Source organism: Antrostomus carolinensis, unplaced genomic scaffold (assembly GCF_000700745.2).
Source record: "Antrostomus carolinensis isolate BGI_N321 unplaced genomic scaffold, ASM70074v2 scaffold4285, whole genome shotgun sequence".
In the NCBI taxonomy this organism is placed as follows: Eukaryota; Metazoa; Chordata; class Aves; order Caprimulgiformes; family Caprimulgidae; genus Antrostomus; species Antrostomus carolinensis.
The window spans coordinates 11,467-26,381 of NW_010318287.1; the positions used below are offsets into that span (position 1 = coordinate 11,467).

A 14,915-nucleotide genomic window follows, 5' to 3' on the forward strand; every position below is an offset into this window, starting at 1 on the left:
GGCATGTCATGGTGCAATGGAATTTTTTTTTTAATTAGTCTTAACAAAGAAGATTGTGGATAAGCAGCAGCATCACTGCTTCAGCCTATCTGTTGTTCATTGAAGGGTGAAGTCTGCAGAGAACCAGAAAGCAGCTATTTATTCCTTGATGCTTGTACTCAAGGCTTGTGACATACTGACAAGAAAGAATTTTTTTCTATATATTACCTAATAAGGAAAAACAATGGTAAGTTAATGTCTTCTGACAGAACTCTTTCACAAAGTCATCTCTATACCCCAAGATCTTGCTTCCTATTTGGCTCTTAACAGAGCAGAGACCTGCATGAACTAGAACTCCCAATTTTAGCAAGCGCAGGAAATACTGATCTAATGTTAGAGAATCAGGTTTTAGCAATGATCTATTTGTTTTAGTCTTATTTCAGAAAGGAAATGTTGAGATTTTTTTCTTGGGCTTCTCTGTAGTCAGTTTCTCTATAAACAGCTTCATAAACCTGATGATGGCACTGCTGCCAATGAGTGTGTTGGAACACACACAGTCACCAATCTTGAAGCAGAAGGGCTCCTTATTTGGAACTTGCCCCTGTCATTCGCTACTAATCTCCCTTCATCTCTTCCTGCTCCTCACTGTAATGCTCTTCTACTCTATTTTATGTTTTCCAGTACCTGAAGTTCATTGATGAGTCCTGTCACATGTGAGCAAGTGCTTGGTTCCTTGCTCTGGACTCAAGCGTCAGAGGCAACGGGGAGGGTAGCTGAGTGCCGAGAAGAGGGACTGAGCAGGGAGTTACGGGTATGCTGCCTCCCACGCTGCCAGCACCGTTGGAGAGAAGTGAGGGACAAGAGCAGATGGATGGATTTGGAGAAGGGCAGGGTGGGAGAGAGGTCAGGAGAGAGAGAAAGCAAAGCAAGGCAAACAAAATTCGAACTGCCCTCCAGCAGTGTACAGTCTCACTCCAGCACAAGAAAAATCTCCCTCAAGTATTCGTCTGGACTTGGCAGCTCTGTAAGTAATGCTACAAATGGTGTCAGTAGCAGTGCATCTTCATGTTAATACCAATAAGTGTTAGCTAGGAACCCCCTGAGGACTGCTGTCCTGAAGCCAAACCAGAAAGAAAAAAAAAAAGGAAAATGCTTTCAGCTGTTCCTGGAGTTCACGTCCTGCCTTAGCACATCCATTCTTTTGACCAGTGAGCTGTCACGTACGCCTTAGAAAAGTGCAGTGCCTGGGAGAGGGAGGAGGGAGGGAAAAGTATCTCAGCATCCCATGACCATGACTTTTGCTGAGATTTTTTTAATGTCAGTGGATAAGTTCTGGCCGATACCTGCACACGCCAGCCTTGGGCTTCCTGTTGTTTCCCTGCCATTTGCATAGCCTTAGTAGGTAGGAGCTCTATGGCTGTGTTTGCAAGAGAGTAACTCTTGGGCAGTCCATTTTAGGTTCGTGGGCAGTCTCTGACTGTGATTCTGACAGCAGAGAGGCTGGATCAGAATCTGGAAGTTCTTGTAAATAATCAGCAAGAGCAGCTTTCACATGGGTATAATTTTTCCTTTATGACCAACAAAACAAAGGAGTCTGATCTATGGCTGTCTATTAATCCTGTAACAGACAGACCAGCATTTTGTCATGTATAGTGGAAAAGAACATGTCCCCTAAAAGAACCTGAAAATTTGCTAACACATTAATGACAAATCATTGAACCTGCTTGATGCACATATGACAAAGACCTTGTTTTAATTATCTTTGGAAATTGCTCTTGAATTTAATTAATTTCCTAACATCTCTGTGGCAGTGCTTACATGACACAAACTGTGAACACATCCAGTATTGTTTTTCCTCAGTGTCACGGGGGTTTATCTATTATTTGTGAAATGCTTTGAGATATTTAGATAATAACGTAAGATTATTAGACTTGGCTCAACTGATGCAAAGAGGAATGTTGAGATGTGTTTGATTCTTACACAGGAGGGAAAGGATTTCAAGAGCGTTTTCCTGCTGTGAGTTGGGACTGGAATATCAAGATGAATGATTTTGAATTATTTTATTTTTTATATCCTTAACATTTCACCAGTTTGTTTACAGATCCTGGATGATGGATACAAGTTTACAACATTAGGCTGTTTTTCTTTGTTACCCTTTAGTGATGGCTTTTCTTTTTGGATCCATTGGGGTATGCAGAGCTCAGATTGAGAACACTGACCTAAATGATTTCTGGCAGATGATTTTATGCCCTGTTCTTAGATACTTCTAGTGCAGGAGATTTCAATATCTCGATGGCTGTTCCCACGCTTAGCTATCCTTGTAGCTAGACTTTTTCCTAATATATAATCCCCTACTTCCTTGTTACAGATTAATCAGTTATTTCTTGCCCTATTCTTAAGGGATCTAGGGAAGAATTCATCACTGTCTTCAGTTAGTGCCTTATTTTCATTTGTGAGACTACAATTCACACTTTTACACTTAGTCCAAACAGCATTTTCACTTATATTAAGATAATACTTTGGAAAGTTGCAATGAAAATCGAAGAGGGATGTTGAAAAGATGACTGCATTGATAATAATTTTGTGTCATGGACAAATGACATCTGAATATGTGGTGGAGTTTGATTTACTGTGGTGCAAACCAAGATAAGAGATCAGTCAAAACTGTTTGAAGGAAGAGACTGATATTTCCCATATTCTTTAAATACAGATATAATGTTTGCCTCCTGTGGTTTGCTAACTCATTCTCTCCTTCTATATTCCTGAACTCTTAACACTCAGTTACAATTAAGCATGTCAGTATTTATTCACCATTCAATATTTTGGTGATAAGCAGAGCAGAGCAGAGAAAGATGTTGAATAGAGCAGCCTTTTCTGTGCCATTCAGAGTTTGCTTCCCTTTTCTATTAGCCTGAAGAAAGAGAAATGTCTCCATCTTCATTGGTTGCTAACAATGTGCAGTCATATGAAAGGAGGTGCAGAAGCCAAAAATGAATATAAAGTTGAAGAAATAAAGTACAAATGTCCAAAGCTTTTCTTGACTTCAAATCTGGCTTCTGTGCAAATCTTAAATAAAGTTGGATCAGTATGCAAGAAGGAGCCTAAAAATACTTTTGAATTCCTCACGTGAAAGATTAAGGAAAATTATTGTTGTCCAGCATCAGATTTTTTCAAAATGCTTTGAAAGACTGTGATATATGGTAATTATTGCTGTTTGCAATATATTCAAGGCAGTGACACTCCTATTTTAAACACTGCTGGTATTAGGGCCCCTGTTCTGTGGAGTTTATCTGTGAAATAAATAATTATAATATGTAACTATTAATAAGAATGTACACAAAAACTGATTTATGTTTAGATGTGTTGGCATAGTGAGATTTTCTGGTTTTTATACAGTTAAGGGCACTGAGATTTTATTCCTGCAGGCTTTTTCTTTTCCTAAGCAGCCATTGTGAGTTTTTCCTTTCCTTGCTTTGAAAGCTCCTTGTGAGATGGATGCTTGAACTACCATTCTTCTGTGCTTTAAAGAATTTACAATTAGAAATGGCAGCGCTTTTCAGAAATACAAAAAGTATAAAAATGGTATTCCCTCCTCTCTCTGTCACTATACTTTCTTGACTAAAATTAAATTAGCTTGTACATACTTCTTTTTTCTATCTCTTTAGGGAGACTAGGTTAAGAATTGCTAAACTGAAATGATAGAATACCAGAGAGTCTTTCAACAGCCTCACAAAATCCACTGAAAACAAAGAAAAGGGACATGGCATAGCTCAGCAGAATGGTAATTGTGTAGACTTTTAAATCTTTTATACACTTGTTAAACTATTCACAACGAGACTCATAAGTAATCCATCCAGTCAAGTTTACCCAGCACCCAATTTCTAGTCGTTTAACATCTGCAAGCAGATTGTGATTTTCTTATATTTTTAAAAACTGACAGTCAGAGATACCACATTGTATTGCTACTTTTCTTTGATTGGTTAAGAGTGTATGCACTTCCTGCCAGCATGAAGTATTTAATGAATTTGACATTTAGCTTTATGTGAAAATATATGCTGCTAACATCATTTTTTAAAAATGTGTATAGAAAATGAGTGAAATAAAATACTTATGTGTGGGAAGGAAAAATGAGAATGAAAGTTGATAAAAATTGAAAAAATCAAATCCCCTCAACAAGACAAATGAATAGTTTTGTTCCATATTGACCCAACTCCAGTAGAGAGTGCCAAAAAGGTATTATTTTTGGAAAGCTGCTTGCTCTCTTTGCAGCTAACTCATGTTCATCACTGCAGTTTAAGTCTTGATCTATATATTGATATTCTTAGGGCATGATTGTAATGGACTGATGACTTTTTCACCAAAATCCATAGGCACTCCATGACTGGTGAGACTCAGAGGAAAAACAGTGCTGAACAATACAGTCTGAGTTGCTTCCTCACCTTTATTGACCTGGTACAAACTGTCTGTGGTGGGTTGACCTTGACTGGCTGCCAGATGCCCACCCAGTCACTCTCATTCCTCGTCAACAGGACAGGGGGAGAAAATACAATGGAAAAGTTTGTAGGTCAAGATACAGGGATGTAGGCAGATCACTTAGTAATTACCATCATGGGCAAACCAGACTCAACTTGGGGAAAATTAATGTAACTTATTGCCAGTTAAAATAGATATGGATGGTGAGAAACAAAGACAGAGGTTAAAATACCTTCCCCCTCCTTTATTTTTTTCCTAGGCCCAATTTCACTCATTCATTCCTGACTCCTCTTCATTCTCCCTACCCCACATGGTGCAGGGGGGGATGGGGAATGGGGGGTTTTGGTGAGTTCTTAACAGTTCCTCTACGCTGCACCTTCCTCCTCACACTTTCTCCTTCCTTCAGCATGGGTCCTTCCTATGGGCTGCAGTCCTTCGGGACTACTCCAGCATGGTCTCTCCACAGGCAGAGTCCTTCAGAAAATATCAACCTGCTCTGGTCTGGTGTCCTTCAAGTGCTGTAGCGTGATCTGCTCTGGTGTAGTCCTCTCCATGGGCTGCAGGAAAGTACCTGCTCCACCGTTATCTCTTCCAAAAAATGCATTGGCTGCAGGATAATAACTCTTACAGCTCCTGGAGCACCTCTTTCTCCTTCACTGACCTTGGTGTCTTCAGGATTGTTTCTCACACTTTTTTTCCTCCTCCCTCACTGCCTGCACAACATTTTTCCCTTTCTTAACTATCCTTCCACAGAGATGCTGCTGGCTTCACTGATGGGCTCAGCTGTGTCCTGCAGTGGGTCCATCAGAGTCAACAGGAACTGCCAAGGGTCAGCCCCTGGCCTTCTCCCACAGAGCCTACCATTGTAGTCACCCCGCTACCAACACCTTACCACCTAAAACAACACTCTCATGGAGACCAGGATAGCCAGGTACTTGGTTTCAGTCAGGTACTTGCTACACAAATAAATGGAAGCACCAATGGTCTGGTAGTATGGACAGTAGAAATTGGAGAAGATTCCCCACAAGATTTGTCCCTTGGAAGAAACTGTTATCAAATAGGGGTGACAGTGTCCTTCAATAGAAGGCAAGATTAGTTCTGATGACTTGCTGCATAGCTAAGTTTCTTGTCTGCCACTAGAGAAGCTCTCCAGGAACAGAGAAGAGGCTTAAGTTCCCCTTAGTTGTTCTGATCTCCAGTGCACCAGCACCACCACTCCGTGAAGACTCTAATAGTTGGGAAGCTCTTTCTATAGAAAGAGACCTTAACTCAGACCATATTGATTTCTTAATTTCTACCATGTTCCAATTTAGACTGTTTAAGATTTTTGATTTTTTCCTAAACTACAGTTTTCTAATGAAGAAAAACAAAAGCCACATTCTAAAGTAGTGGTGTGTTTTTGTTTTATCATAACAACTGTGTTCCAAATCAATTAAGTAGTTGGGGTATTCCAAGAGCTATTAATTAGTATGTTTCAATTATAACTGATGAAGCAGAATTATGTAGATTTTTTTGGAAACTTACCAAGAATAATAATTTCAAGCACTAACTGTGAATATATGACAAATGATACCAAAATTACAGAAGCCTTTTTATGTGACATTTTCCTCAAATCTGTTGCCAGGGATGGCAACACAATGGTTAGACATAATTCCCTCTGGTACATATTATTGACATTTCTCTCCTCACCAACAGATAGAACTCAATATATGAACTTTTATTCCATTTCACTAGCATTATCCTATAATAGGAAGCAAACAATGACTTTATTCCTTATGCAGCTTTGTAACCTAACATACTCCTCCCTTCTCCCCGCCCCACTCTGGGAAAGGAGCAATTGGGAACAATCAGTGCTACTTTCTGTCTAACAGCACGTTCAGTCTTTTTGATTTAATGTATGTTGCCCTTTCTGCATTTACCTGTCTCACTTTCTGTACTTCGTTGAATGCCTTGCTGCTGATAACTGCATTTGCAGCAGACTGTGCTGAGTTGTTGCTGAAGTCAGCAGCGCTAATACTGCATTAGAGAATCCACTTCAGGGAAAACAATGTTAGATTTAACCAGTGGGGTACTGCTGCAGTGAAAAGTTACATGCTTGGAGGCACCGTGCATTTTCCAAGCAAACAATATGTCAAGCTTTGCTTTCACGAACAGTAAATGTAATAGTAATGCTTCTTACTTCAATGGCAGTTTGCAGCAAAATGCTGTACAAACAGCAGGGAGAAATTCCCCTTGTGTGGCAGGCTCACTATGACTTCCACTGTTCAAGTCATGTGGTTGAACACCTTGGGGATATGCAGAGTGACCAGGGCCAAACTGGTGTAAGACATGTCAGCACTGAGAGCAGTTTTCTTGGTGCATGGCTTGTATGGATCCCATGGTCCCTAGACAGTAGTGCTTTTTATTATGCCTCAATCCAGAACAACAGCCACAGGGATACTAATGTTCTGCCCCATATATAATCGTAGCCTGCAGGCAGGATTTTGTCTCCCATTTCTTGATCACAGCTGCAATGTCACCTGTTAATTAGCCCACATCATGCAAAGATGCTGCACAAACACAAAGGCAGACACAATCATTGTCTACTGGGATTTTTGCTCTAAAAGCCAGACTTTCTAAACCAGCATCATATTTTTGAGTGCCCAGTGTGTAAAAATCCAACATTCATTGTGCTGGTTAAATGGATGCTCTCTACTTCAACAAACCTGTTAAAAACCCGCAGCAGAGAGAGATGGACAATGGGGGTTGGGAGGGGGCTGGAATAGCAAGCAAAGCAAGTGATGGAAATAATTAGCCATGTCCTCATAATGTGGAATTTTAACGGCTTAATGATTTTTTTGATTACACATGGACAGAAACTTACACGTTTCATTCCTTTCGTCATGCATATAGCAACCGCCTGCTTCCTGTTGGACATAAAAATTCTCATCCTCCATAAACTCTGTTTCTGTTTGTGACATATTCACGAGAAGTTCATGCAGCTGATAGCTTAACACACTGATTGCCTCAGTTCTTCCTCTAACATACGTCTTATCCTTGCTCTGACTTCCAGACACAACCTTACTATCTTAACCCAAGCAGTCAGTAACTGAAATCCCTCTGGGGAGTCTGTGGGAAGGTTGTGAGATTGGAAGCTAATGCTTGATACCCATATCCCCCAGGAACTTCTGTTTGGAGATGATCCAGAGCCTTGGAGTGCAAGATCATATGTTATCCACTGGTGGGCTGCTCATTTTCATGCCTTTCTACACTGTTCAATCAGGAAACATTTTGAAGTTAACTTCAGTGTGTGGCCATTTCAGAGGGGTGGAGGGGGAACCCAAAGAACTAGAATACCCTGTCCAGTGAAAATGAAATAAATGAGGCTACTGCTAGGACACTAAACCAATTAAAGCGAGTGGAACCCCTTCATCCCCGTCTTTTATGATCAATTTTAGTGGAGGTAGTTCAACCTACTTTTACTGGCCGGTTCAGGGAAGCTGTGGTGGACTTGGCTAGCATCTCACAGACATTCCGAGACTTGGTGCTCCAGGTCTCTGTTCTGCAACTTCATACACTCGATAAAATATCACATTTCTAAATTACTTCAGGAGAGAATGCTGGCTTACTAAGTAGTAGTACAGGAAGGCTCTCCAAGTGCTGATAACCCAATATAGGATCTTATGAAAGCTGTAGGGAGAATGATTGGCTCATCAATTTTCTCAGTACAAATGGACTGCACGACAAGATTACTTTATAATTCGGACTAAACTTCTAGTTTTAAGATAAAGAGAAGGAAGACTCCATGGGAAATTTTGAGTGCTTGACTATGTAAATGTTTGAAGAAAGCATAATTTCTTTTCTTTAACCCCCACCCCCCTCCCCGTCATATTATGAGGATTTTGGGGAAGCATACTGGTACTTACCTTCAGATGCACATCAAAGAACTGTTTTTACTTGAGCTGGAAGTACTTTGTTGTCTTCCTTGGATGGACCCACTAAAATGGGAGATTAAATGTCCAGTTTCATTTTTGGTCAATTCATGTATTAAACCTAAAGCCAGCTGCTGGGTTCATGAATGCATAAGAATATATGGCCTTAATCTAATTCTGTGCTGAATCCTGTGAAAGGAACACTTGCATCAGATGTGTCAAGAATACTCTATTATACTCTCAATAAAATGTACATACATTCTGGTGTGCTCATGTAACACAGGAACATGGAAGAAAACAAAGTACTAAATAAGACACTCCCTTAAACCTGACTTACATTTTCTCACAGATAAAAAGTATGACAGCAGTACCACAGAGGAGGGTATGTTAATTAAAAATTAGTATTTAGTTTAAACCAGTCGAGAAAATCCTCTCTAAAACCAGGTTTCTTTGTTATCTCCTATGTTCTTGGCATACTGGGTAGGACAGTTGCCAGGATATAGGTCAGTGTGACAAAGCCGTGCTTAATATTTTCAAAATCAAAAGCCATTTGAACATCCTCTCAGCATTTTTGTCCTACTGAGGTGCCTGTACTTTGAACCTCTCTGTCGGGAGATTTTCTCTTTAAATTAAGACTATTTTCATGGAGTCATAACAGGTTATCTAGCTCATCCTGCTGCTGAAAAACAGAGCCAACTATACCTAAATATTTCTGGCAGAAATTAGTCTGACCTACTCTTGGAAACATCAGTGTCCTAAAGCAAAGCATATCTGCAGTAGTAAAGGACAATTTTTAACCTGAAGCAATGTCTTATGGTGCATTGTTTCAATAGCTCCAATATTTTACATTACAATGGTTTGCTTTAGAATAGAATATTTCAGTTGCAAGGAACCTGCAACGGTCATCTAGTCCAACTGCCAACTGCTTAAGTCCGGTTAAGCTGTGCCTGTCTTCTTGCCGACCAGAGAGAGAGAGTTTTGGTTCCTTAATTCTCATCAATATTAGCAGAAATCTCAGGTGTTTAAGCTCCTCACATGTCAGTGGGAGGCCTGGCTGTACTGTTTGTCAGTAAAAGCAATGATCAATCTCCATTCACGTGCATGTACTAAAATAGTAGACAGGTAACCTCAAAGGAATAGATACCTTCAAAGGAACACACCAGTGTTTCAACACAGGCCTTGCCCTAGTAAGAGGATACCAGTGGGGAAAGGAAGGTGAATTCCTGTTTGTTTGGATACGCTTCAATAAAGCAACTGAAGATACTGATGTTAAAAGTCAAATTAAAATGTTAGTACAGTACTCTTGGGGGTGAACAACTGTACAGATTGCTTTCAGTGAGGCAGATTAAGTCTTCCTTGTTATGATTTAACAAACATGCATAGATGAGATTCTGTTCTGGGAAAAGCCTGTTTGTTTTGAAAAAACATGGATAAATAGAGCAGGGATTGTTCTGCATTTATTGTAAACATATCCTCTTTGCTCTATGTTTGTCCTAAACTATAGTCTAAACTATCTCTACAAATCCAGGAATTTATGTGGTCTTTCATTTTCTTAAACTCTTTGTATAGCTCTGCACATTGTTGAATTTCCACTGTAGTCCATCTTTTGATTTTAGTAAAACTTGTTAAACTTCTGGGAGTTTATATAGCTTTTATATTCATATGTTTTTTCAAAAATTGTGCAGACATGGATTCTTACAGGACACTTGTGTTAGAAAAGTAAGCACTATTTTATCTTTATCTAGTTGGTGAAACTGTGGCTTAAAGGTGAATGGCAGCACTTCTCTGAGAGCACAGGTTCATGGAGGCAGAGTTCCAATTAGATATTGGGACTTCTGACTTCTTACCATGTGCTCAAGTCACTAACTCTACTAGTCATAAAGAGTGAGATAGCTGCTAGATGGAGTGTGTACCTAGCTGCTGCTTAAAATCTGCCCTGAACATCTCTGGAGTATCGACTGTGGTTGTGCCTTCTGCGTCAGCTTTGTAAGAAGACTGTTGCTCAACTAACTGCTTTAGTAGAGTCTTCCTGTGTATTAATTTATATCATACTAAATACTGTAGGATCAACATTTCTGCATACACTTAGGGTAGCTATTACTAATAGCAGAAAATGAAAGACTAACACAGTTCTTAGGAAAAGAGTTATCTTTTATTTTAGAGATAAGCAAGCTGAGTGCAGTCATCCATTGAGCTGTTTAAGTGACACAATATTTATAAGAACATTTTATGTTACTTACCCTGAACTTCCCATCTTTTTCTTAAATCAGTGCACTACATTTTCCTTTGAAGACAGAACCAACAGGCCATAATTTTACTGTAAATCTGTTATTATCACTTTGCCAGAAATATGATTTAAATAAGAAACAACATTTATACTAGCAGAGAGGAAAAGAAAACTCACAAAAGCTGTTCTAACTCTACCAGCTCTTGACTTCCTTCCTCTTGAGTTATCATTTGTGGGATATCAAAGTCAGGCATCTCTCTCCACTGAAAGACTCATCCAGCCTACACTGGACTATGCTAGTCATGGTAAGGTGGCTGTTTCAAAAAATTGTAGCATGCTGTTTCTGACATATGAATTCTGCTCTCTTCTTACCATGTGAGCCTCAGATCCTGAGACTATTTTGCTCGGTAATCTCAAGTGTGCAAATTCAGCCCACAAACTTGCAGATTTTGTGTTGATTCACAATCTACACAGTAGTTATGAGCTCTAACTAATGAAAATTGATTGAATTCCATGAAATCCATGGAAGTTATGTTACATCAACTGAGCCACTTCTGGGAATACTCAAGTTTATTTGGTTCAGAAAGGAGACTTTGAGGCCCAGATTTAAGATACCTGCCTATAGAGGAAGGGAGGTTCTAACTGCTTCACACAACCTCTCTGTTTTACATTTCTTCTGAATACTTTTCTGATACTTCCTGCTGAAACTCGTTGTATCTGTTACAATAATCCTTTCCTTTCAGGAGATTTAGAGAACGAAATAATTGATCTCTTTTACAAAAAATATGACTTCTTTCTAATACTGTCACCTCCTATTGTCACTTCAAGTTCTTAGAACTTACGTGAAATATATGTGGAGGTAGGAGAAAGTATCCTTTTAAGTTTGATGCCATTCTGTCCTGGCTGATAAGTGTTGGGAACCATAATGACCTTTTGATCATCAAAATGAACAGCTGTGCCACAGGGTGTTGCAAAACTGAGATACATACAAAGGGGATGAACTGCAGAGGCTTTTTCTCTGATCCTGGATCCTTTCTAATCTATTTAAGTATCTGGAGCCTCCAAGTCACATATGAAAAGAAATATTAACTACAAGTGTAAAGCGACTATAGATTTCTATAGTTTATTGGTTAGCAAGTAAGCCAGAAGCTCTGTCCTCAATGCAACACTTCAGAGATGTATCACTTCTCGGAAAACACAACTATAGTAAGCAGCCAAGTTCTTAAATTAGTCACTATCATAAAATGGTTAAAAAAGTTGTAGCCCATTTCAAACTGAAGGTGTAATCATGTTGTATGTTCAAATTGTATAGAGTCAGTTTATGGTGCCACTCTGCTTAGATGTTGTAATTCCTTCTGCTTTAATTTCTGACCAAAACAGCAAAGACACTTTGGGAATAAGTTCAGAGAATGCAGCTAATGTGACTGTATTTTAACTGCAACCTGATTTAGGTCTGATATGAAATAAATCAATCTGTTTTCAAAGAAATTACAGGCCAGTGACAGCTGCACCATGGTAAGATTACAGCAGGGATTTGGTTTAAAATGAATCCAGCATCTTTAAAGTCTGCATGTGGTACCATTATACCAGTGGATGCTGAGGAATCTGGCCTCAACCTGCCATTGCTAACACTGAGAGTGAGGAAGTGTGATGCTGAGACACCTGAATTATTTGTAGGCAAGCCAGCTTCTATTCAGATGCCTTGGCAGCTTGACACAATGGTTGGGCTAATGAGTCTGGATGGAAGTCAGGGCTTATTAGGTGTAATGTACTGCTAAGGTCATGTGGTCTTAGTCCTAAGCTGGGAGGTCCATCGTTGTGCTTGATGTGTGAGTGACTTTGACCTCAGATATCTAGTATGCTTTGGCTGAAGAACAATTTATGCTAAAATTTGGGAAGCTTCCAGGCTTTAAGAACATTTTCAAAAGTGATAGTTTTCTGAATCCATGTAAATAATATGGATCTGCTTATATTGGTGAGCCAAACAGCACTGTGGTTTGCAAAGCATTTTCTGTTTCTCTCAATACCAGACCAGGTAGTGATCACTGATCACTAACAGTCCAATTTCTTAGCATTATTAATACTATTAGTATTATGATTTAAGGACATAAATCACTGCCAAGGTCCCTCACCAAGCACCACCTTGTGTAATTTATATCCTGACTAGTCAAAATTTTCATGTTCTTATTGGATACATGGTTTTCTACATCCTTCTGAAATTTTTGCGTATGCAACTAGCCTGTCCAGTCCTAGAGGTAATGAGCGAAGCAAATCCTTGAGGTGGCTTGTGCATGGATGGATGAAACACACCACAAAGAGCCTTCCAAATGAGAGGAATTGCATCTATGTGAATAACATAGTTTATGGGAGAGTCTTGAAAATGGTATTTAGGAAAGTTGTATATGAAGATCAAGGTCATACCTTAGGGATCTGATTTTAATAAGATTTTTTTACTTTGTGTTTCAGTGGCTGTTCCCTCACCAGTACCAGCTTGTGAACCTGAGCCTAAAACTAACGGGCATTATCCAGCTCCACGACTCTCCGTTTCCTCCCGAGCCACTGTCGTTGCTACCATGGAAGCCCCTTCTCAAGGCCTGCAGACAGTCATGAAGTGGAAAACAGTGGTGGCCATCTTTGTTGTGGTGGTAGTTTACCTGGTGACAGGAGGACTTGTCTTCCGTGCCCTGGAGCAGCCCTTTGAAAGCAGACAGAAGAACACAATCGCGCTAGAGAAGGACTCTCCGTTTCCTCCCGAGCCACTGTTGTTGCTACCATGGAAGCCCCTTCTCAAGGCCTGCAGACAGTCATGAAGTGGAAAACAGTGGTGGCCATCTTTGTTGTGGTGGTAGTTTACCTGGTGACAGGAGGACTTGTCTTCCGTGCCCTGGAGCAGCCCTTTGAAAGCAGACAGAAGAACACAATCGCGCTAGAGAAGGCTGATTTTCTTCGGGAGCATGTTTGTGTAACTCAGCTAGAGCTGGAGACACTGATTCAGGTAGGCCATGTGAAGAAGACAGTACTTCTTGGAAATTAGAATAAACAGCCTGGTGATTCATTGATCAGCTGAGTCAGTGGGGAACAAAATTGTTCGCAGAGCCCTCACAATGGGCAATGTGAAGAGCAGGCTCTTTCCCAGTCATTTTAAAATCCAGGAAACAGAAACTGTGTCTCCAAAACATTGTAAGTAGAGGTTAAGTATATTCACTAGAATAATGAAAAATGTGTGCAAAAAAAATCAGAACTTAATATCTGGAAGAAATTTTTGTGAGAGGTGCAGATTTGCAAGACGTTTGCCCATCATCTCTGTAAAATTTCAAATGATATTAGGTTATTAATTCTTCCCCCAAAAATAAACACAGCAACTAGGAAAGCAAACAGAAAATTATAGGTTTGAATTTTGAAATAAATATTCAGCCAAGAATTCTGAACTTACTGGTATATTAATTTACAGGTTTACTATTGCAAATTTTAGGTAAGTGAATGATGATAAAGTATACAATTAAAAACAGAGAATAATCGGCATTTAAGAACTATAGAATTTTTAGTCTGGTCTAGCATGCAAAGCTTTCGAATCAGTTTTGAAGGAAATAAATATCAAGTATGTGGAAAATGGAATAACATGCAAGAAACATCTATCAAGGATATACTTATATTTAATTGATTAAAACCCTAGACAAGGATAATGTTATGGATCTTCAGTAGAGTATCTTCTAGGGCCCCAAGCAGAAATGTTAGCCTGAAGAAAATAGAGATTAGGTAAGAAATGTGAGATACCTAAGGAATATATTCCAAGTTGAAGTTCAGCCTCATATTTCAGACCTGAATTTGTGTCTGAGCCTTCCAAGAGCACAGTGTTTCCCTCTGGGGTGTCACACTAGAGTTTTGTTGTTATTTCAGGCTGCTTGAAAGCACACAGAGTTATGCCCTGGATTCTTGTGTCCATCTACCCAATTGTGTTATAAAACCCTTTCTATAAGTGAATCGAATTTATCAGCTTAGTATTTCTTTTAAGAAGCTGTTCCAGTATCTCATTGCTGTGATGGAAAAGGCATTCTCCTTCTTTTCAGCCTAAACTTGTGGTTGATCTTCCACAGACAACTTCCCATTGCTTAGTCAATTCCTCTCCCTTGCCCACATGTGTAGACAGCAATGCTCTTCTGCCTCTCCTAAGCAAAAGAAATTCTTTCTGTTTCTTTGCAGATAGATGTGGGCTTTCCCTGCTTGTGCTCAGTGTTCACCGAAGACAGGTCAGTTCTGAGTCAGAAGCTGTGTACCCGTATCTTTGGGCAGCCTGGTACTGTAGCTAAGAAGCCAAAACTGCTTCA

At 39.6% G+C, this 14,915-nt stretch overlaps 1 protein-coding gene across 1 annotated transcript in view; it reads left to right on the forward strand.

Annotated features, from left to right (window-relative positions):
- The window catches only part of KCNK10 (potassium two pore domain channel subfamily K member 10), a 63,491-nt gene that overhangs the window by 11,282 nt on the left and 37,294 nt on the right, over positions 1–14,915 (forward strand). Inside the window, exons 2-3 of the mRNA XM_010168822.1 lie at positions 13,057–13,183; positions 13,381–13,585. Coding sequence (XP_010167124.1) covers positions 13,057–13,183; positions 13,381–13,585 — 332 coding nt within the window. The remainder of the gene's footprint in view (positions 1–13,056; positions 13,184–13,380; positions 13,586–14,915) is intronic.